Source organism: Scophthalmus maximus, chromosome 10, assembly GCF_022379125.1.
Source record: "Scophthalmus maximus strain ysfricsl-2021 chromosome 10, ASM2237912v1, whole genome shotgun sequence".
NCBI classification, from domain to species: Eukaryota; Metazoa; Chordata; class Actinopteri; order Pleuronectiformes; family Scophthalmidae; genus Scophthalmus; species Scophthalmus maximus.
In genome coordinates, this window is record NC_061524.1 from 13,626,866 (window position 1) to 13,646,585 (window position 19,720).

General features: G+C 44.8%; 3 protein-coding genes across 4 annotated transcripts; 1 reads left to right on the plus strand and 2 right to left on the minus strand.

Annotated features, from left to right (window-relative positions):
• Positions 1-496: 496 nt before the first annotated feature.
• rab23 (RAB23, member RAS oncogene family) lies at positions 497-5,437 on the plus strand. Of its 2 annotated transcripts, none has more exons than XM_035605749.2 (7): positions 497-811; positions 2,164-2,380; positions 2,635-2,720; positions 2,945-3,101; positions 3,217-3,299; positions 3,385-3,477; positions 3,565-5,437. In XM_035605749.2, the coding sequence occupies exons 2-7, from the start codon at positions 2,226-2,228 to the stop codon at positions 3,696-3,698; spliced, it is 708 nt and encodes a 235-aa protein (XP_035461642.2). In that variant the 5' UTR covers positions 497-811; positions 2,164-2,225; the 3' UTR covers positions 3,699-5,437. The 2 variants fall into 2 exon arrangements, with proteins under 2 accessions (XP_035461642.2, XP_035461641.2); XM_035605748.2 differs by having other exon boundaries at positions 498-983.
• A 908-nt stretch (positions 5,438-6,345) lies between these two features.
• bag2 (BCL2 associated athanogene 2) lies at positions 6,346-9,173 on the minus strand. Its single transcript, XM_035605750.2, has 3 exons — positions 8,908-9,173; positions 8,424-8,533; positions 6,346-7,519 (listed from the first exon to the last, which is right to left on the minus strand). The coding sequence occupies exons 1-3, from the start codon at positions 9,003-9,005 to the stop codon at positions 7,125-7,127; spliced, it is 603 nt and encodes a 200-aa protein (XP_035461643.2). The 5' UTR covers positions 9,006-9,173; the 3' UTR covers positions 6,346-7,124.
• A 3,255-nt stretch (positions 9,174-12,428) lies between these two features.
• znf451 (zinc finger protein 451) lies at positions 12,429-18,765 on the minus strand. Its single transcript, XM_047335241.1, is given in 14 exon segments — positions 12,429-12,580; positions 12,832-12,897; positions 13,260-13,307; positions 13,310-13,327; positions 13,424-14,919; positions 15,019-15,166; positions 15,292-15,451; positions 15,542-15,668; positions 15,768-15,918; positions 16,144-16,249; positions 16,975-17,088; positions 17,193-17,276; positions 17,620-17,725; positions 18,617-18,765. Coding segments are annotated over 13 exon segments (2,661 nt in total). The 5' UTR covers positions 17,722-17,725; positions 18,617-18,765; the 3' UTR covers positions 12,429-12,539.
• Positions 18,766-19,720: the final 955 nt, after the last annotated feature.

A 19,720-nucleotide genomic window follows, 5' to 3' on the forward strand; every position in this document is an offset into this window, starting at 1 on the left:
ACTCATTTATGAATTTATTGACATCAAACCCCCTCTCATGTGTCTGGGACATCCTGTCACAGCTTTCACAGCTGCTAGTTTGTGAAAATGGCCTTAGAAAGTCCTGTAGCATCCTTATCAGTGAGCATTTTTGCCTGAATATGCATATTTCAAGTTTTTCTTTTTCAATAGCTCACTCATGTATGAATTTACTGGCATCAAGACACCTCTCATGTGTCTGGGACATCCTGTCACAGCTTTCACTGCTTAAGTTGGCCGAAAAAGGCCTTAGCAAATCCCTTAGCATCCTTATCAGTGAGCATTTTACTGAACAATGCATATTTCAAGGTTTTATTTAGTTTTTTCACAAATAACACGTGGTAGCTATGTGGGTAAAATATTAAAAGGACAACATCAATTACCAATAGCTGCGAATGACAAGGACTCGGACGTGTACAGTAGGGACTTTAGGACCACGCTCGTCCCTGGGGACTCCACGTTGACTCTCTCGGCGCTGTGCGCACTCCTCGGCTCCGCCGCTGCTTAGCAACAGGCGAGCTAGCCGCCAGTTGCCTGGCTAGCCGCTCTCTCGCGCGCAGCGCAGTTGGCCGAGACGCAGGCAGCGCCGACGGACAGCGATGCCGACGGACGGCGACTGTGCTCCAGCGAATGGCACAGATTGTTCTCTGTCGTCGACGTGAGGCGAACTTGACGTGTGGACGGGGAGCGTCGGCTCCGCGCAGCCACTAGCTAGATATCGCTCACAGGTGTAGGAGAAGCTTCCGTACTCTGGGAGAAGAAGGAGAAAAGAAAGTGGCTAGCCCCTAGCTAGGTAACCTTAGCACCGGAGTGACTGGCGTCTCCCCTCGCCTCGGGGCAGAGCAGAGCAGAGCAGAGGGTCGTTCTGCGGGGATGTGATCGTGTGGGTGGGGGCGGTTAGCTGGCTGCGTTTTGGCTCGTCTCGTGTTTGCGGATACCGGATGAGTCGTAACTGGATTTCACAGGTAAGACATCGCTCGCCCTTTCCTCCCCGGGGGTTTGCTAGCTGGCGATCCTCGCCGACCAGCGCGGTTCACCCTCACGCTGCCCCCCCCCCCCCCCCCCCCCCCCCCCCGACGGGCTGCACCAGCGGCCGCCTGGCACGTAGAGCCGCCAGTCAACAGGTCGTGTGTTCGATCCCCCCGCAGACTCCGGACACGCCACCTCGACCCGCAGCGTCGTCGAGTCGTTCCGTGTTCGTGGAATCGTTCGATTGTTTCTTGTGCCCTGTAGTTCTGTCTTCAACGCGGTCTCCCCTTGAAGCCTGGGTCCAGTGTGGGGAGAGGACTCACTGTCCATGGGGCGAAGAAGTGTATTATCTGTCACAATGAGCAGGGTTTATTCATATGTGCATTGCAATGCACATGACACAATACTACCACACCACCACACTGATGTAAAAAGAAAAAAAACACAGGGCTATAGTTCAGATTCTCTATTATGTATTTGATATGTACATGATTAGACTGAGATTTGCAGCAGATGTGTGAGTTGACATTTGGGATGCCAACTGAGTATGAACTTATAAAGATGCTCTGTCCAGGGGAAATCTAAATTTAGAGCACACACTCATTTCTCAAACCGTGGCAGACAGTCGAGGGCAGACTTTGATTCCACGCCACGTCTCGTCTGCATGTCACAACAACAACTGCTGCATCACGCAGCCCAATTATGGCTGATCGTGAATGACTATCTTCCACTGCGATACGTGCAGTGACTCAAAAAAGCCAGACGGGCTGTCTGCCGGACCTCAGTCACACACGCAGTGGGGCTGTCAGCGTCCACTGGGAACGGCTTTCTCGCAATATTTTGCTTGGCGTTGCGCTCGGCGGCTCCGGCGCGTGACTGTGGGAAGAGCCAGTTGCTATGTGGAGTCTGCCACTCTCCGTGCTGATGGCAGGAGGAACACACTGCACAGCCACACAACGGGTTGTTCAGCTTGAGCACACATTATATTATCACCTGTAATATAAATGCAGGGTCTGAATTTTGTTTTTTGTACTGGATGCGGAAGAAAAAGTTGAATACTTAACCCCACAACCTCTATATAAACCAATGTAATCATCACTGCACTCCTTGGCACTTGTATTATCTAAACATGGGTCCCAGAGGTCAGTCAATGTTTTGTTTGTTTGCCACTTTCAGGTGGTTCGTGTGTCCCTGTCGCGTCACTAAAACTACCCGAGTGGAACAGAGACGTCGCCACCATGTTGGAAGAGGACATGGAAGTGGCCATCAAGGTGGTCGTGGTCGGCAACGGAGCCGTCGGCAAATCCAGTATGATCCAACGTTACTGCAAAGGCATCTTCACCAAGGACTACAAGAAGACCATTGGAGTGGACTTCCTGGAAAGGCAGATACTGTAAGGCAACTTGTTTTTGTGTGTGTGTGAGTTTTTTCTCAAGCAACTGCAACTTCATTGATAAAGAAAAATCAATAATTAGGACCCCACAAGGTAAATTCGATTACGAAACAGGGAGATCAAATGTTTTGTTACAAGATATAGCTCTTGCAAATACAGGATTGGCAAGCGCACTGTGCTGTGATGGGTAGAATAATGTTACGCTAACTAGAAATAATTCTATATTTTTCACTCATTTCCTGCTGTTGTCTTAGTGTCAATGACGAAGAGGTGCGACTGATGCTTTGGGACACTGCCGGGCAGGAGGAGTTTGACGCCATCACCAAGGCGTATTATCGCGGTAAGAAACCCACCACTGGTGACAAAGTTTAATGCTGTGGCTTTGAGTCACTGACCTCACTGACTGCTTTATCTATTCAACTAAAACACACAGACTCTTGGGCACACGTAGCACTGTCTAACAAGGGAATCTCCAGTGGGGCTGTTCTCAAGTTGACTGATTTCACGTGTCATATTTCTAAATTAATTCAGTCTCTCCCTTTTCTTTTTTTATTTGCATTCCAGGTGCACAAGCATGTGTGCTGGTCTTCTCTACCACTGACAGGGAGTCGTTTCAGGCTATCGACAGCTGGAGGGAGAAGGTGGAGGCAGAGGTGGGAGATATTCCCACAGTTCTAGTGCAGAACAAAATTGACCTCCTGGAAGAGACCGTTATAAAAAGGCAAGTTATCCCCCCCAATTTTTTTTACAATGGAACTATAAAGCAATTGAATTTTAAGGACAGTCACTGTGGATTGGAATAATATTGAAGAAATGTATTTCCTTTATTATAACAGCGAGGAGGCAGAAGCTTCGGCTAAAAGACTGAAACTGAGATTTTATCGAGCTTCGGTAAAAGAGGACCTTAATGTCAACGAGGGTGGGTCACTGAAAATGTGCCTTTATGCAAGTGAAATGGTCTGATTCTGAATTTTCTGACATAATATCTCTCTTTTTTTTTTTAGTTTTTAAGTACTTAGCTGAAAAGTATCTTCAACGACTCAAACAGCAAACCGCAGAGGAGACGGAGGTGGTCCATTCAACAAGCAATAAAATAGGTGAGAAACATTACTCTCTTTTATTACACATTTTAAAGTTTTTTCTTAAGTGAGGCGACGTTACTCACGGACTATATTTTTCCAAAGGTGTTTTCAATACCACAAGTAGTAACGTCTGCAACCAGAGCTCCAGCAACGGCAGAGAAGTCATCACTTTGCGACCTAACAAACAAAGAACCAAGAAGAGTAAAAGCCCGTTTGGAAGCTGCAGCCTAGTCTAGATAGAATCGTTTTAATTTCGGTGACTGACTATTTGTTTCTAAGACTAGACTGGACATTGTTGTATTCCGTGGAGGTACCAACAGTTATAGACCAAAGCCCATACAGACTGGGAAATACTACTTTAATAATCTGATGTTCAATCTGTATCCGCATTGATTGAGAACATCAATGGTCTGCGCAAAAAGCCTGTCGATGCTCTTGGGTAACAGCAAGAGCTGCAGTTACAGTATGTTGTGTCACGAATTGAAGGCCCCCCCCCCCCCCTATTTTGAGTGTTTCTGTTTAAAAAAAAATAAATATGACTTGATATATTCGCCTCTCATCTTAAATACGTAACGACAAACGTTGCCCCGGTCACCCAGTCATGCATTTTGGCATTTTGCCAGATTATTTTTCTAACTGTCAACCAATTCATGGTTCAGACCGTACCCGTTAATTGTGGACAAAACACGTTGGACTCCAGAGTCAATTCTCTGCGCAGAAGTATTTTTGTACGAGTCACAGTGGTGTTGAGTGATATTTTCACTGAAGTGTTGACGCAGTGCCAAATTTTCTCCCATTTTCTCAACTGTGGTTAATCATTAGCACTGCAGTGATTTGGATGTGATGTGAAATTGACAGAATGTGCTCCTATGTATAACCAAATATCAATAACTAATGTCACAAAATAGTCCTGTGTGTGTGCACAGTCCACTTATTTAAAGATTTGTTAACCAAATTCTGAGACTAGGTCCTCACTTCATGAGATAAAGCAAGGGTTGAATTAATGACACTGATCGTGTCACAGTCAGTTAAAGTGCTGTTTTAATTTCACTTGTTTACATTTGACATAACTGACCTTTTCCTTTAACTTTGATATATCTTTGAGTGAATAAGGTTGGTACCTGTGCATCTGTTTTCACCATATTTCTAACATTTCAGACACTAAACATGGTACTTTGGTACTTCTTTGGCTTCTGTTGTATGTATTTAGTTATTACCGTATTGTTCATTTCATTCTGCTCATTTTGAATGGGGGAAAATAGGGAGAAGAGCTGGAATATCGAAAGAATGAAAAGACTGAAAAGTAAGATGCCTTGAGCAGAACGTTGCTCTCTGATGGTGGATCACAGAGAGCTGAGCTTTGGGATTGGATGTGTTTCTGTTGGGAATCTCTTTTGTGCGCCTGAATATGCAAGAAAATCTGCTTTCTTCTCACTAAACGAGGGCACTCCAAAAAAAAAAGAAAAAAAGATCTCCCAACACGTATGTTCAGTCCTCAGTGCAGCTCTCTGTGAACTGTAAGTTATGGCCGCATCAAGCCTTTTTGTAGTATTATTTTTTTTTTAAATCCAAGAATCATTATCTAGAACTCATTTACCAAGCACAAAGAAATAAGTGGGAATATGGAAGACTCTTATATTAAATCTTCTGTCAGAAATTATTGAAACGTCTTTATTCAAAGTTCCAATTCTAAGTATTTTAAATGGAATAAGAATACATAAGACATTTATTTGCCTGGGATCACATGTGCATGCCTGCTTTTTGTCTTTTTGGAAGTGTTGTAACTGATCTCAGATTTGTGTTTCAAATGAAGCTCCAATGGGACTGAATCGATTCATGATTTGCTCTTCATAGTCCGCCTTGATGATCCCAACGGCTGCTTAAAGTTTGTTGAAAAGTTCTATCATTGGTACTAAGAATGTGTCGCGTATCAAGCTTCGTCATTTGGTTGTATGTGAACAGTTCTGTTTAAAAAGGTAAAGAGAAAAAAGTGTGTGGGGGTGGCATAACGAATGCATGCATGCCTTTTTTATTTTTTACACATCGGTGAATGTTCAACCATGGTTGCAAAGCCACATTGCCTTGTCCGTGTTTACATTCTCCCCCGCTGACCACCAGTAAGCATTTGAACCCCGCTCTTGCTGTTTGTTTAAAGAAGCCGCAGTGGATCTGTAATTAATGATTTATCAAGCTTTCTCTTACTTGTAACGTTTGCCTTTTTTTCCTCTTTTGGACTGAATGGATTTTAGCGCACTTTATCATTAAGATGGCATTAAGTCTTAAAGAACCATAAGTTGAAACTAACCATACTTATGTGCTGTCACTCAGGTGTTGTAATAATCTGTGTCCCACAGTTAACTCTGCTTTTCCCCACACACGACTTTGTAAAACAAGATAATTATGCTTTTACGGTTCGACAAAAGCAACACTCATTTGTTTGAATGTTTTGTTTTAACCGTTTTAAAATGTATCACAATTTGAAAGTGTGCCACTGAACTGTGCGCCTAATGTTGAGTGTGTGTGTGTGGGGGGGGGGGGGGGGGGGGGGAGTTGGTCGTTATCTGACTTAATTAAATGAATAAATAGATAAATAAAAGTTTTTTTCTCGGGCATCCTGTGTGTAATTGCAAATGATCACACTCTTCTGTCAGTACAATCTTTTCTCCAAAAATGTTCGCATCTTTGATGCCAACAAGAATACGGTCTATAGACAAATGGGAGTATAATGTGAGTGTATAGTCGAGAGACGTCTGTGTGTTTAGGGCGTTACATCATATGTAGACTAGTTACCCTGGCGACCGGTAACTGCTGTGTTGCCTTCAGTTACAGAAATGGACCTTGACATACTAATAACAATAACAATATACTGAATTTATGAAGCGCTTTTCACTTAAATGATTTTTTAATTTTTTTTGTTTTGTTTTAAACACAATCTAACACTAAAACAAAACTGCTTTGTGCAAATATGAATTATAATCCACAGCTTAATGTGATTTACAGTATGTTGCCCAAAGAGGTAGTATATATGCACATGTACAAAATCCTTAAACAAGTGTCTAAATAAGAGGATGAAACAGAAAAACAAGATACATTACAGGATTTTTAACCAGTATTCATCAGACGTAGTCTTTCATTTTTATTTGAATTCTCCTGTGCTGATGTTCAATAAGTCCTTTCCTTGATCACAGTTAAGGTAACCTTGTCATCAAATATCTATTAACAGGTTTTCAGACCGCTGTATCGTCCTTATTAAACCATCTGCTGACATATTATTGATCCTATACTGATCAGAGATCATATTTTCCAATAAACTGATCTTCATTGAAGGACTATAAGGTGTTGCATCATTTTTCCTGTCTTCAGTGGATATTTGAACACACGTTGTGTAGTGGGTGCACATAATAAAATAATTCATATTCAGTGATTAAAGGTAAAATGTGATTATGCATAGAAACACGTGTAATATACCACCAGGGAGAAAGATTGAGTCATGCTCTACTGTATTTTTGGCCCTAGGTTTCAGTATCGGTGTGATTTGCTCCATTGTGACTGATCTGTCTGCTGCACGTACAGTCTCTTCCTAAGAGTTAGTACGGATCACAACAGTTCTCAGTGAGGTTAGTGGTGTGTAAGACGTCATTTATGTTTTTGGAGACAAAGTCTTATTGACTGCCGTTGGCTTGCGGGCCCTCCAGTTTTTGGTGATCCATAATCTTGATGTTCTTGTCGGCGCTTTCAACGTTCCTCAGCAGAGTCTCCAGCCTCCGCTTGATGTTCTTCTGGTCCTCCATAGCGCAGCTGATCACCACGGCCTGGAACTTTTGGTCAATGGGGACGGGCGGCGCCTCGGTCACACAGGCCGCGTGCAGGGCCAGCAGCCGCTGCCGGCCGCCGTCCATGTCGTCCAGCAACTTCTTCACTATTTCGTCTATCATGGACGTGGCCCTGCGCAGGGCGTCCTCCTGCTGGGAATTTCTGATTGTGCCAACAGAGATCTCCACACACAGCGTCCGGCCAAGTAGACGGTTCGCGGTCAAATGCAACTCCTCTCTCTCACCTGGAAGACCCAAAGCAAGAAGAAGATCAACGCGGTGTCTTTGAAAAACACATCGGCTAAGTGTCGCCTCGCAACAAGGTTCGTGGCCTTATCATGTTTCCATGTTCGTGTTTAGTTTCCTCCCATCACCTGAAGACACACAACACTGTAGTTGTCCTGTTGCATGCTGGGATGTTGGGATAGGCTCCAGTCTATCTCTAATTCTATGTAACACAATTCAACACCATGACCCTGCACTACAAGGATGAGCTCTGTTTTTTCATGCAGCAGCCGAAATAAGATTTTGGCATTAAACTTTGGTACTATCGTGTTTATGAAAAACATCACAAATAAAGATTTAACATAGTTGATATATAATTGTGACGTTCACAGTGGATGCATTGGATTGGACACGATGTCCGTGTAATTTCCGTTCCCTACACGTGCAGTATTGGAAAGTACATCATGTCATACAGTACTGTATTGCTGCAAGGCGGACACACTTACAGTAATTTGGGAAACCTAGAGAGAAGGATCCACATAATTAATGCTGTGTACGATCATTTAAATCCAACTGCATTCTTTGTGTATCCTAAAATATACAGCAAACCATGATTTTTTTATGATGTACGATGTTTTTGGGGTTGAAAAAACTTCAATCTTCTCTCGGGCGTGGTGCACAATCGATCATGTTGCCTTTCTCCTTTTTAAACCCCCTGGGGTTCTTGAACACCACCACCCTGTACTACAGTACAGCAGTTTTTCAAAGCATAACGTCATTGGATCACAATGTCACACACACACCACCACCACTGAATAGTATAGTGTATATAATCAGACTTTTACAGCATTAGATGTTTGTCATAAAGTCAGTGTTAGAATCACAGCAGAGTTGTGAGGAGGGCCAGCAGCCTCCATTCCTCACCGGCGCAGATGTTGCGCATTTCTTGACTGCTCTGGATGGACTGAATCATTTCCAGGATGCACTCCCTTTCCTGCTCCATGGACGACGCTGCCTCGCGCAGAGCCTCCACCCTGCCAGACACAGACACACACACACACACACACACAGACACACACACACACACAGACACACATACACATACACACACACACATACACACACACACACACACACAAAGACGAGTCATGACCACAGACCACATCCCTTCTCTGCCAATACATAACGGCCATGATAATCAGATTCACAACGTGAGGATAGCCTACAATATGAAGTGATTTTTTTCTTCTTCTATTATAATAAGATCCCACTTCCACTTATTGTTTCATTACCACGCAAACCTTCATGTTGTTCTCATGACACGTGATCCGCCGTGATTTATTCAAAGGTGTCATGAAACGATTCAGCTCGGACCTGTAGCGCGTCGCACGTGGTCAACAGACTGTACCTCATTTCCAGCTGATCCAAGTTTTCCAGGAGTCGCCCGGAGCGATCGGCCATGGACAGTGTCCTGCTGAACTTGCCGGTGCAGGCGGCCTCGTTCATTTTCGCCTGGATTTCGCCTGAGCCATGACGGCGGATCTACAAACCGGCCTGTCGTTGTGATTATGATTCTTGATATCTGACAGCGTGACTCCCGTGTGCGCTCTGCGCTCTGCGCTCTGGAGTCGTCCAGCTGACTGAGTCCACGGGCTGCGGCGGCGCGTCGGGGGAGAACATTTCCTAACATGGGCTGGGACATCTTCACTCCACCACTCCCCCACTCCCCCACTCCTTCACTCCCCCACTCCCCCACTCCTTCACTCCCCCACTCCTTCACTCCTTCACTCCCCCACTCCTTCACTCCCCCACTCCTTCACTCCTTCACTCCCCCACTCCTTCACTCCTTCACTCCCTCACTCCTTCACTCCTTCACTCCCTCACTCCTTCACTCCCTCACTCCTTCACTCCTTCACTCCTTCACTCCCCCACTCCTTCACTCCTTCACTCCCCCACTCCTTCACTCCTTCACTCCTTCACTCCCCCACTCCTTCACTCCCCCACTCCTTCACTCCTTCACTCCTTCACTCCTTCACTCCTTCACTCCCCCACTCCTTCACTCCCCCACTCCTTCACTCCTTCACTCCTTCACTCCTTCACTCCCCCACTCCTTCACTCCTTCACTCCCCCACTCCCTCACTCCTTCACTCCTTCACTCCTTCACTCCCTCACTCCTTCACTCCTTCACTCCCCCACTCCTTCACTCCCTCACTCCTTCACTCCCCCACTCCTTCACTCCCCCACTCCTTCACTCCCCCACTCCTTCACTCCCTCACTCCTTCACTCCCCCACTCCTTCACTCCCCCACTCCTTCACTCCCCCACTCCCCCACTCCTTCACTCCTTCACTCCCCCACTCCCTCTCTCCTTCACTCCCTCACTCCTTCACTCCCCCACTCCCTCACTCCTTCACTCCTTCACTCCCTCACTCCCCCACTCCTTCACTCCCTCACTCCTTCACTCCTTCACTCCCCCACTCCCCCACTCCCTCACTCCCCCACTCCCCCACTCCTTCACTCCCCCACTCCTTCACTCCTTCACTCCTTCACTCCCCCACTCCCTCACTCCTTCACTCCTTCACTCCCCCACTCCTTCACTCCCTCACTCCTTCACTCCCCCACTCCTTCACTCCCTCACTCCTTCACTCCCTCACTCCTTCACTCCTTCACTCCCCCACTCCCTCACTCCTTCACTCCCCCACTCCTTCACTCCTTCACTCCCCCACTCCTTCACTCCCTCACTCCTTCACTCCCCCACTCCTTCACTCCCTCACTCCTTCACTCCACCACTCCTTCACTCCACCACTCCCTCACTCCTTCACTCCCCCACTCCTTCACTCCCTCACTCCCTCACTCCTTCACTCCACCACTCCCCCACTTGATCCTAGCAGAAGTTTTCCCCGAGGAGACCAGAGCAGAGGGAGGGGTTCCCAGTGTCTGGTCCGAGGACCGCCGCAGGCCCCCGAGAAGCCCACAGTGGGTCCCATGCAACAATACTTGTTGTATAATAAAGTTGAAGAATGACACTTTTTCAAAATAATTTGCGTCGAGCAGAACTCTTGAGATGAGTCTCCTCAGGCACAAAGCAAGGTCATCTTATCTGTGGGAAGCCGAAACAATCTGAGAGCAGCTGATGTCTCACCGGAGGTGTCATAGTCGAGGGGGGGATGACGACATTACTCTAAACTAAATACACTGCAGAGACCGGGGACGGGCAGAACACTGTGAACCTGTTGATCTGGGCAGCGAACCGGAAGTCTCCTCAATATTGAGCTCTTATCATAAACACTCCTGGTGAAGACATCCATGGGTTCCGTCTTCCTGAATCAGCATCCACTCCATCAATTATTCCATTTCAATTTGGTTCCATTGCAGAACTCATTCTTACAGTTTTTGGGGAGCCCCTGGCTTATGGCTTTGTTGAGGTGGCGGAGCTTTTATTTGAACTTGTTCATATATAACTGGAAACTTTGCTTTATTCTAGTCTTTAAAACCTTTTTTTGTGACAAAACTGATTTGACATAGAGCAACATGAAGATTGTGTTTTTCCCCCCAAACAACATCTGTCCGTTACGTTCCACACAGCCGGCTGAATGAGAACCGCAGGGGGAGAACATCTCACCAGCGGTTGAAATTGTAGTTAGACGACAGCCGGCAAATTCTACAACCAGGAGGGTTGGATCCTAATTAACTTGTTCCATGAGAGAATGAACTCTGTGTTTACTAGAGGAGTATAGGGGCCTGACGAAGTGTGTGTTTTCTTTCCATTTGGCAAATAAAGTCGAAATGTCGAGATAAAAGACAAACTAAATCAGATACTTTTTTTATTCTATTTTGTATTTTAAGGACAAACTTGACATTTCAAGATTAAAGTTGAAGAATTATTCAAACTACTAATGTTAGACAACATGTGATTTCCTCTACAAAGTGCCTTGTGCGGATGAATTGGTGCAATTGTTCCTCAGACTTTAGTTTAATAACGAGGAAATTGTGATCGGGTCTCTGAAGAGATTGTGCTGAAAACTGTCCGTTCAGAAGGAGAAACCACACCAACCTGGAAAGATGAAACAGTGGCAGCTCACACAGCTGGCAGTCGCTCCCCTGACGGGATTTGATGGACCAGAGGAGTTGACTTTCTTCTTGAATTGCTAAAATAAAAAATGTCCCACAACTATTTCCAGATGTTGGTCAGTGTCCTTAATTATCTCTTTGAACTATGATAAAAAATTATAAAGAATCACAAATTGTGCAAGTTACTAAGAGGATGTGGAAAAAGTAATAAACGTGCAAATTAATGTATTTTGGAAATACAAGTACTGTATATCAGTTACAAAGGCAGCAGCGACGAAACACAGCTGAATGACAATTTGCAGTGTGAATTTCAAAAACAACCCTTGTCAATTGGAGCTGCAGTTATACAGGACTTCCACTGGGCGAGTGTTTATATTCAAGTCGGTGCACAATAATAGATTTGGTGCAACAGAGTCAACATTTCTTATATCTTTATCCAGATCGGTGTTAAGAGCTGTATCCAAGTGTATTGCAAACCCCCCTGTGCAATAAATGATCTTATCACATTTCTATACCACATCAGAAGAGTGCCTCTATTACCTGTTGACTTGTAAAAGAATGATCTAATATTCCATTACATAAAGTTCAGGAGCTCGAGGAGGGAGACAGGTGCAGCGGCTGCAACTGGAGACTCGGTTCAGCCACGGCATCTTGCAGAGTCATCACTGCTTTCTATAGCACGTGTGTCGACACAGAACAGTTGAGGACTGCGGATAAATCAACAGCGCACACAACACACACACACACACACACACACACACACACACACACACACACACTACCCCCCACAAAACATGGCATCTGCCCACGATCTGGGTGCCATTTTGAATTTCAAGAAAGTGGTAAATTTCTAGAAAAAGTGAAATAACAAGTCCCGTTTATTTAACATATTCTGATCACAATCACATTGTACAAAACATTTCAATACAGTATCTGATGAAGTGTGTGTCACTTAAAAGGATTGTCGGTCATTAGAATTCCAGTAGACTTTTTTGAAGAGCTTCTTCTATTTCTGTAAATAATAAAGAAAGAGGAAAAAAAAGATTATAAGAATCTTTGTTACACAAAGTCCAAATAAATAACTGCAAACCTCCACAACTTTGTTACAATAGTGAGCAAATCTTATGTTGATAAGTGTGAGATTCTTTTTTCCCCTCCACATCTCATTTGATTCTTTTTGATCCGTCTTTCAAGACACATCATTTACATTATTAAGTGCGCTAATATCTTGAGTTGATATATTTATATTCTTTGACACTGTACCTGCTGACTCTCTTGCTGCTTCTTCAATCACAGACAGCGCATGCTTCATTTCCTCATCTGAATCCTCTGCAATCACAATACACAGTGAAGGGTTCATTAAAATCTGCATTAAAGACGTCCAAATGTCTTTCCTAATAAAAACATTATGAGTCATTATGAATGAATATAGTATGTAAGGCATTTAAAAATTATCAGATTACAAATGAAATACCTTCTGCTTAGTATACTCTTTATCAATAGTTGAGCCAGTTTCGTGTTGGACATGTTTCACAGCTTTTGGACAAAAAAAGATCAAAGCAAAAGCACAAAAATCTGAGGACACATATATATTTAAAAAAATCTACACTACACTGCATTTGCTTTCTTTTTGCCAATTTTTCTATGAGGCATAAATGACATAGTGGCTATGTATTGTATATATATCCTACTTTGATTTGCTTCACTCTCTTTGTTGGCTTGACCGATGCTCAAAAATATCTTGTTTCGTCTTCGCTCTCTGCATGTGACGATATAAACACGGGAGTAAATGCTGTACACAGACAAAAAAAGGTTAATAATTAAAATGTCGTAGAAGTGATGTAAACTGATTTACCACTGTTGCCTGGTTTGATCTCCGAGGCGCTGAGCATTTTCGCAGTGTCCACCGTCGCGTCTTTCTTGCCAGTCCTGGAGCTCACGCAGGGCTCCAGTGCACAGTGTCGGGCGTGATAGTGACTGTGGAAGGTCGGCACGCCCGCAAAGCTCTCGGGGCAAGCCTTGCATTCTACGTCGAAGGTCTTGTCTAGGTTCAAGGCGGCGTGCTTTGTGTGGACGTGAGTCTTCATCTGCGCGAAAGAAGGCGCCGACACGCCGCAGGGAGCGCACACATACTGACATCTCCCTTCAGTGGCCAGATTCCTCATGCACTGCGTGTATGTAGCTTTCATCTTCTCTCTGCTCTTCTCCGAACTCATGCACGGGCACGTGAGGCGGCTGGTGCTCTCGGCGGCGACGGGCTGAACAACGTCAGCGTCGCTCATGCAGTAGTAGTCCTTGCTGTGGAGACTCTCGTAGTGCTCCAAGAACTCGCCTTCGCTTTCAAACTGCATGCTGTCGCAGAGGCCGCAGAAGTGGGAGCTCTTGATCTGCCCATCGTGCTCGTTGGTGCAGTGTCTCCGTACGGTGGACTCCTTGAAGAACTTCTGAGGACAGTGTCCACAGACGAATCTCTGAAAGCTGTGACTGCTCAGGTCACTGCAGTGCTCGTGCACGGCCGCTTCCGAGTCGAAGATGTCCTCGCACATCCTGCACATCCAACTCTGCTCCGCTCTTGAGGACGACGGCTCCGCTGTGCCCTGCTGGACTGTGGCCGCAGAGGAAGAACGTAGGGGGACGTCGTGGCTGGTGGACGGCTTGGCGTGGATGACAGTGGCGACCTCCTCTGACACTTCCTGTTCAGCGAAGTAGGTGTGTCCACTGTGAGCGTCCGACACGTGCGACAGGATATCTTCGTACCGAGGCATCTCCACTTTGCACTTGCGGCAGTAGAAGAGGAAGTTGGAGAGGTGGGCTCCGCCGTGAAAGCGACTCATGTGCAGGCGGGTAATCGACGATTCCCCCATGAGTTTGTCACACACGCCGCACTGATGGAAGATCTGGTTCACGGCCAGGAGGTGCTTACTGGCTGCAGCCTCCTCGGGGAACGGTAGACCGCACTCGCAGTACCACGCTGTTGCAGAGTTGGTGCCGTCACCTGCGCTCGAGCCGCGCCGCTGCCGTTTGGCTGGAGACTTTTCGCAATCGCTTTTTTTCCGGATTCTTTTTTGAAAAGGCGATTCAAGGCCCGCGGGCTGCATTTCCCCCCGCACCTCTTTAGCCCTCAGGGTGTGTTGAACTTGGCCAAACCTGCAGTGCTGAAGAAGTGCTTTCTCAATTGTTTGGTTGATCTCCACGTCATGCTGGGTGGATTCTTTGTGCCTCTCGATTTCAGCTCGGCTGAGGAAGATCTGACAGCAGAGGGAACACTGCCCGCACACTTGCAGCTGTTTCATCACCTGCACTATTGTTTTATCAGCCTTGGCCACTGCACAGCCCTGTCGGCAGGACACGCTGAAAGAAAGAAAAAATGAGGACAAAGGACAGTAAAAGTCAGTTTTATAAAAACAAACATGTAACAATACATGAAAGAATAATCTCAACGAAACTTACTTGAAGTGAGCTTGAGCTGCCTGGTGCGAGATCAGCACTTTGTGACACAAAGAGCATCTGACCCTGAACCCTGTGTCCTTGCACAAAGCAATGAGACGATTCTTAACATGTTGTGGGACAGGAACTGGCAGTGTTCTTCCTCTGGCTTCTTTAACAAGGAGAGACAAGGAAAAGGTAAACATAATCTTATTTAGATAACATTTTCATTAAGATTTGGAAATGTGAGGTTTTAGGAAGTACAGATAATTTTTTTTTTTTTTAAGTTCCACAAACCAGTCATAGCAAGTGCCTCTGTGAAGTGGTTCTGGGCCGACATGTGCTGAAGGCATTCGTCACGGAGGCTAAACAGGAGGGAGCAGGTGGGACAGGCGAAACACACGATCCGCTGATATGTCTGAGTGATGGCGTGAGCATCGGCAGCAGGTGAGGATACCTATGGTTCAAAATAGAGCAGTGTCGAACTGTGACTTTCAATTTCCAAGTGATAAAACATTCACAGACCAGGGATCTCGTGCGTCTAAACCTTTGTCTCAAGATGTTTCTTCCACGCTTCTTTGGTCTGAAAATGTTGACCACAGGCGACGCAGGCAAAGAGCTCCGACGGATTTCCCTTCAGGTAGATGGCCGGATCACAAGGGGAATGATCAAACCTGCACACATATACATTTCACTTCCAAATATCACAATTTTGACAAAGGAAAGTGGTTCAAAGCATTCAGCAAACACCGAAACGAAAAGACAGTTATTACCTTTTTAAGTGCCCATCGAGGAGGGACGCGTTCTCATAAACACGACCACAGTTGATCACCGGACAAGTGTGTCTGGTTGAACTGCTTCTGGGGAAAGAAGCAGATCTGTGTCTTCCTCTAGCACCAGCACTGAGCATTCCAGGTTGGAGACCTAAAATTAACACAGAGGTACAGTGCAATCAGGTGGACTGAATCCATCAAATGACACAACACAATAGCACCGTGACATGTCAGACTCATGATGCATGCACACATTTATGAATAAATTACACTGTGATCATTCCTGCGATTAAAGAGGGTCATTGCAGCAGCACTAAATAGTAAACAGGTAAAAACCGAAAAACATGGCAATGTCAGTGAAACTGATCCAGAATACCTGGCATCTTTAACCACATGTCTACGCAGCGCTTTGCTTCCTGATTGACTCCATGTGCAACAGCCAGCTCCTGCTGTCCATGAGCTCTCTGTAAGATTTGCTTCTCCTGAAAGAGCATAAACAGATGAATGATAACTTTACATATGCTAATTTTCCCACACATGCCTTACATGACAGATATACGGCAAAAAAACAGAGTTTAATGTTGGTTCTCTATGTAACAAACAGACCTCACAGTAGGTTTCACCAATGATTTTTCTATCCATTCTGCCCACAGGGTGGCACTGTTGCTGCTGCAACTGACTTTTATTAACCACATACAAAGTACCAACACTTTCAGAAAATTCCTACTTTCTCTTCAAATCAAAAATAAAACTATTAGTGTTACTGGGCACTGAAGCTACAGACTGACCTGGACTGAACTAAGGGTACGAAGACGATTTTCTTACTTTAATAAATAATATATGTTCCAAAAATTTTGCACTGTTTGATCTATTTTAGCATTTTTAAAAGTGTCCATATAATTTTGATTCAAAGTAGATCCCATAGAAAGTATGGGGCATATCTGCTTTCCTTTGTGAAGATGTGCTGAATTTGTGCAGATGCTGTACTGAATACACAAATATGAATATTTGGACGGAAACAAAACAAACAAAGTTATTCGGTTCACAACATGAAAGTTGGAACTAAGTCCTTTTAATTTTAAATGAAAGATTCAAAATAAGTGATGGAAGACAATGATCAGATACGGACAAAAGAGGGATAACTCAAATAAAATCTAACAAGCAACAAATGGCAGTAGCTTCACTCATGCTCAAGGCATCTTCTTACCTTGAATGCTCTGCATTTATCTGCACGCTCTTTTTTCTGCAGTGCCACCTGCTGCGCTAGTTTGTCCAGTGTAGACGTGACGCGCGCTTTTTGACGAGTGATTTTATCTTCACTCTACGTTGGAAAGAGGCAGGACAATTTCAGAAAACTCCGTAGACAGGTATTCACGACTTCTAACAAAATCTAAAAAAGAGGGGTTCAGACATTCAGCCACTCACCGCTCCTGCGAATGAGGAACATCCCTCATCCTCACTGTCGCTCAGCAGATCAATACAGTCCATTACTGGTCTGACAGAGCCCTCCTGAAGAAAGTAGCAGACGGCCATGTCAGTTAGTGCTACAACACACCTACACTTATCAAACAAGTGTGTGAACCCTGTGCACTTCACACAGGGGGGTTTCTCAACGTGAAGACATCAGAGGTGACCTCCAAGTCTGGATCAATCGCTGGTGGACGTATTTATATATGATATATTTACAAATGAAGTAAAAACGGCACAGCAGTCTGATTATCAGGCTAGATCAAGATTTGTGCACAATTATTCAGTGATTTCTGTCAGAAGACGGGAAGTAAGCAAGTGCAACTGATTGTATTTGGAAAACCTATTGGTTTTTGTACTGGATATAAGTGCACACATGACATACTGATACAAACTCCACTTCTTCCACCTCATCCACTTCTTCCACTTCATCCTCCTCATCCACTTCTTCCACCTCGTCCTCGTCTGTTTGTGCGGGCGAAGACATTTATCTGTGGATAAACAACACGATCATGTTCCTTCTGAAGCACTAACTTTAAGCATGCATGTAACTTAACCAGAGACAGGACGAATAGCGTTTCAACAGTGATGAACAACCCATCAACTTTAACGATTAACTTAATCAGCTGACCATAAATACCGGAACGAAAATGCGCTGGTGCAGCTGAGTCAGAGTAAGAGCTGCGTGGGGTTTAGTCGGACCTCGGGTGCAGCATCGCAGGGAATAGCTGTAGCATTATGTGGCCCTAGCTGCATGCTAGTGTCAGCTAGCTGGGCTCTTCCTCGTTTACCCACGCAGCGCCGTTCTTTCGCGGCGCCACGTGTGGCTGGGAGCTGAATTGCGACCGTCTACAAAGCTCTCGAGTCAGTGTTGTTGCAGTATAGCCCTTGGCCTCTAGTGGCAGCATCGAGCGCCGAGCCCGCTGAACGCGCACACCGTCGGACGAGCGAGAGAGACGTAACTTCAATTTACGCGCCACTGGTGGACGTGTTGCCTTCAGGTTGCGTCGTGATTCTTGAGCCGTTACTACGCTCGTGGCGGCGCTCCTTCGAGTTAACTCGTATTTTGTTTTTGCTACTTTGAACACACTTGACGTCGATGTCAACCGTCATAACCTGTCGCCGACATAATTCACCTGAAGTAGATTAGGTTTGAATCGTCCATCATCATATATTCAGCTTTTTTTTTAGCTTCTCTCCGACAGCGATGCAGGCAGGACGGTGCCCAACGTTCGGACTCCGGGTAAGCTAACGTTAGCTATCTGACGGTTGCGGTTGCGACGTCTTTATTCCACAGAAGTAAAGTAAAGCAAACGCACAACAGTTGGACTCGGGTTCACTGTTCATCAAATATGTTTGAATGAAGCTGGGCATCACATTACCCGCTGCTCGTTCCGCCGACTCCTCCAGTTGACGAGACTAGTGGCAGCGTGCAACAAACGTCCCAAATCAAAATAAATGCAGGTCGTCTGGTCCGCGCCGTCATCTGAAACTGTGAGCGCTCCTTTTTCGCACGCGGAGTGTGCCGCGAGGACGGGGTTTACTTACTGTCTGTGGAGACCGGACCAAACGCGCGAACAACCTCCACCCACTTGTGCTTAGTCGTTCTGGCCCGCAGTGTGAAACTGTTGCCAACTATCACTCCCAGTGATCTCTCCCGAGTCGGATGAGTAGATAAACGCAGGTTATACGTAATTAATTAGTTATTTTAATTAGCAATAATTGTCACGATCCATTGGAGACGTCTATTAGCAGGAGGCTACAGAACGGTGTATCCATACATGTCACTGGAACCGCACAAGGTCCATCCAGGACCAAGAACTGTATGTGAACAAATGTTATAATACTGTTTGTACAGAAATCCATTGTAATTATGTGCACATAATACTAGGCAGCTAGCCAAAAATGAATAGAAAAATAACGTTCATGCACGTCTAGTCGATTAGTCTTCTCGGACTATGTGTTGAATCTTCCTCTCCATATATATATATATATATATATATATATATATATATATATATATATATATATATATATATATATATATATATATGAACTGCAGCTATGAACATTTGGATAGTGTTTATTCAACCTTATTCATTTACAGTTATTGCAATAAGTGTAGATATTAATGTGCATCGGTTACATAGACATGTACAAGAAAATGTTAAAATGCAAAATACATGAATTAATAAAACGCGTGCATTTGAATCAAATAAAAGCATATGTTGACATTATATCTGACCTTATTACAACCCCTGGCCACTTTATTAGGTACACTTGCTTTGTATGTATTAATTCAATCCAGTGCAACAGCTCTGCCACAAACTATTTTAACGGATTGTATACTGTCCTTTTCATAACTTTCCAAGATATTCTTATTCAACTATAACTATAACTTGGTTGAACAAAACATTTCTCGGTGTTATGCATTTCAGTTCAACAGACCCTACAGTGTCAAAAAGGAACCAAATATAATTGTTGGC

Excerpts from the sequence above, each read along its gene's own strand:
- rab23 (XM_035605749.2), top strand. The coding sequence starts at position 2,226 with ATGTTGGAAGAGGACATGGAAGTGGCCATCAAGGTGGTCGTGGTCGGC. Across the intron at positions 2,721-2,944 it reads CACCAAGGCGTATTATCGCG|GTGCACAAGCATGTGTGCTG; the intron begins GTAAGAAACCCA and ends TTTGCATTCCAG. Across the intron at positions 3,300-3,384 it reads GGACCTTAATGTCAACGAGG|TTTTTAAGTACTTAGCTGAA; the intron begins GTGGGTCACTGA and ends TTTTTTTTTTAG.
- bag2 (XM_035605750.2), bottom strand. The coding sequence starts at position 9,005 with ATGAACGAGGCCGCCTGCACCGGCAAGTTCAGCAGGACACTGTCCATG. Across the intron at positions 8,534-8,907 it reads TTGGATCAGCTGGAAATGAG|GGTGGAGGCTCTGCGCGAGG; the intron begins GTACAGTCTGTT and ends TGTGTCTGGCAG. Across the intron at positions 7,520-8,423 it reads AATGCGCAACATCTGCGCCG|GTGAGAGAGAGGAGTTGCAT; the intron begins GTGAGGAATGGA and ends TGGGTCTTCCAG.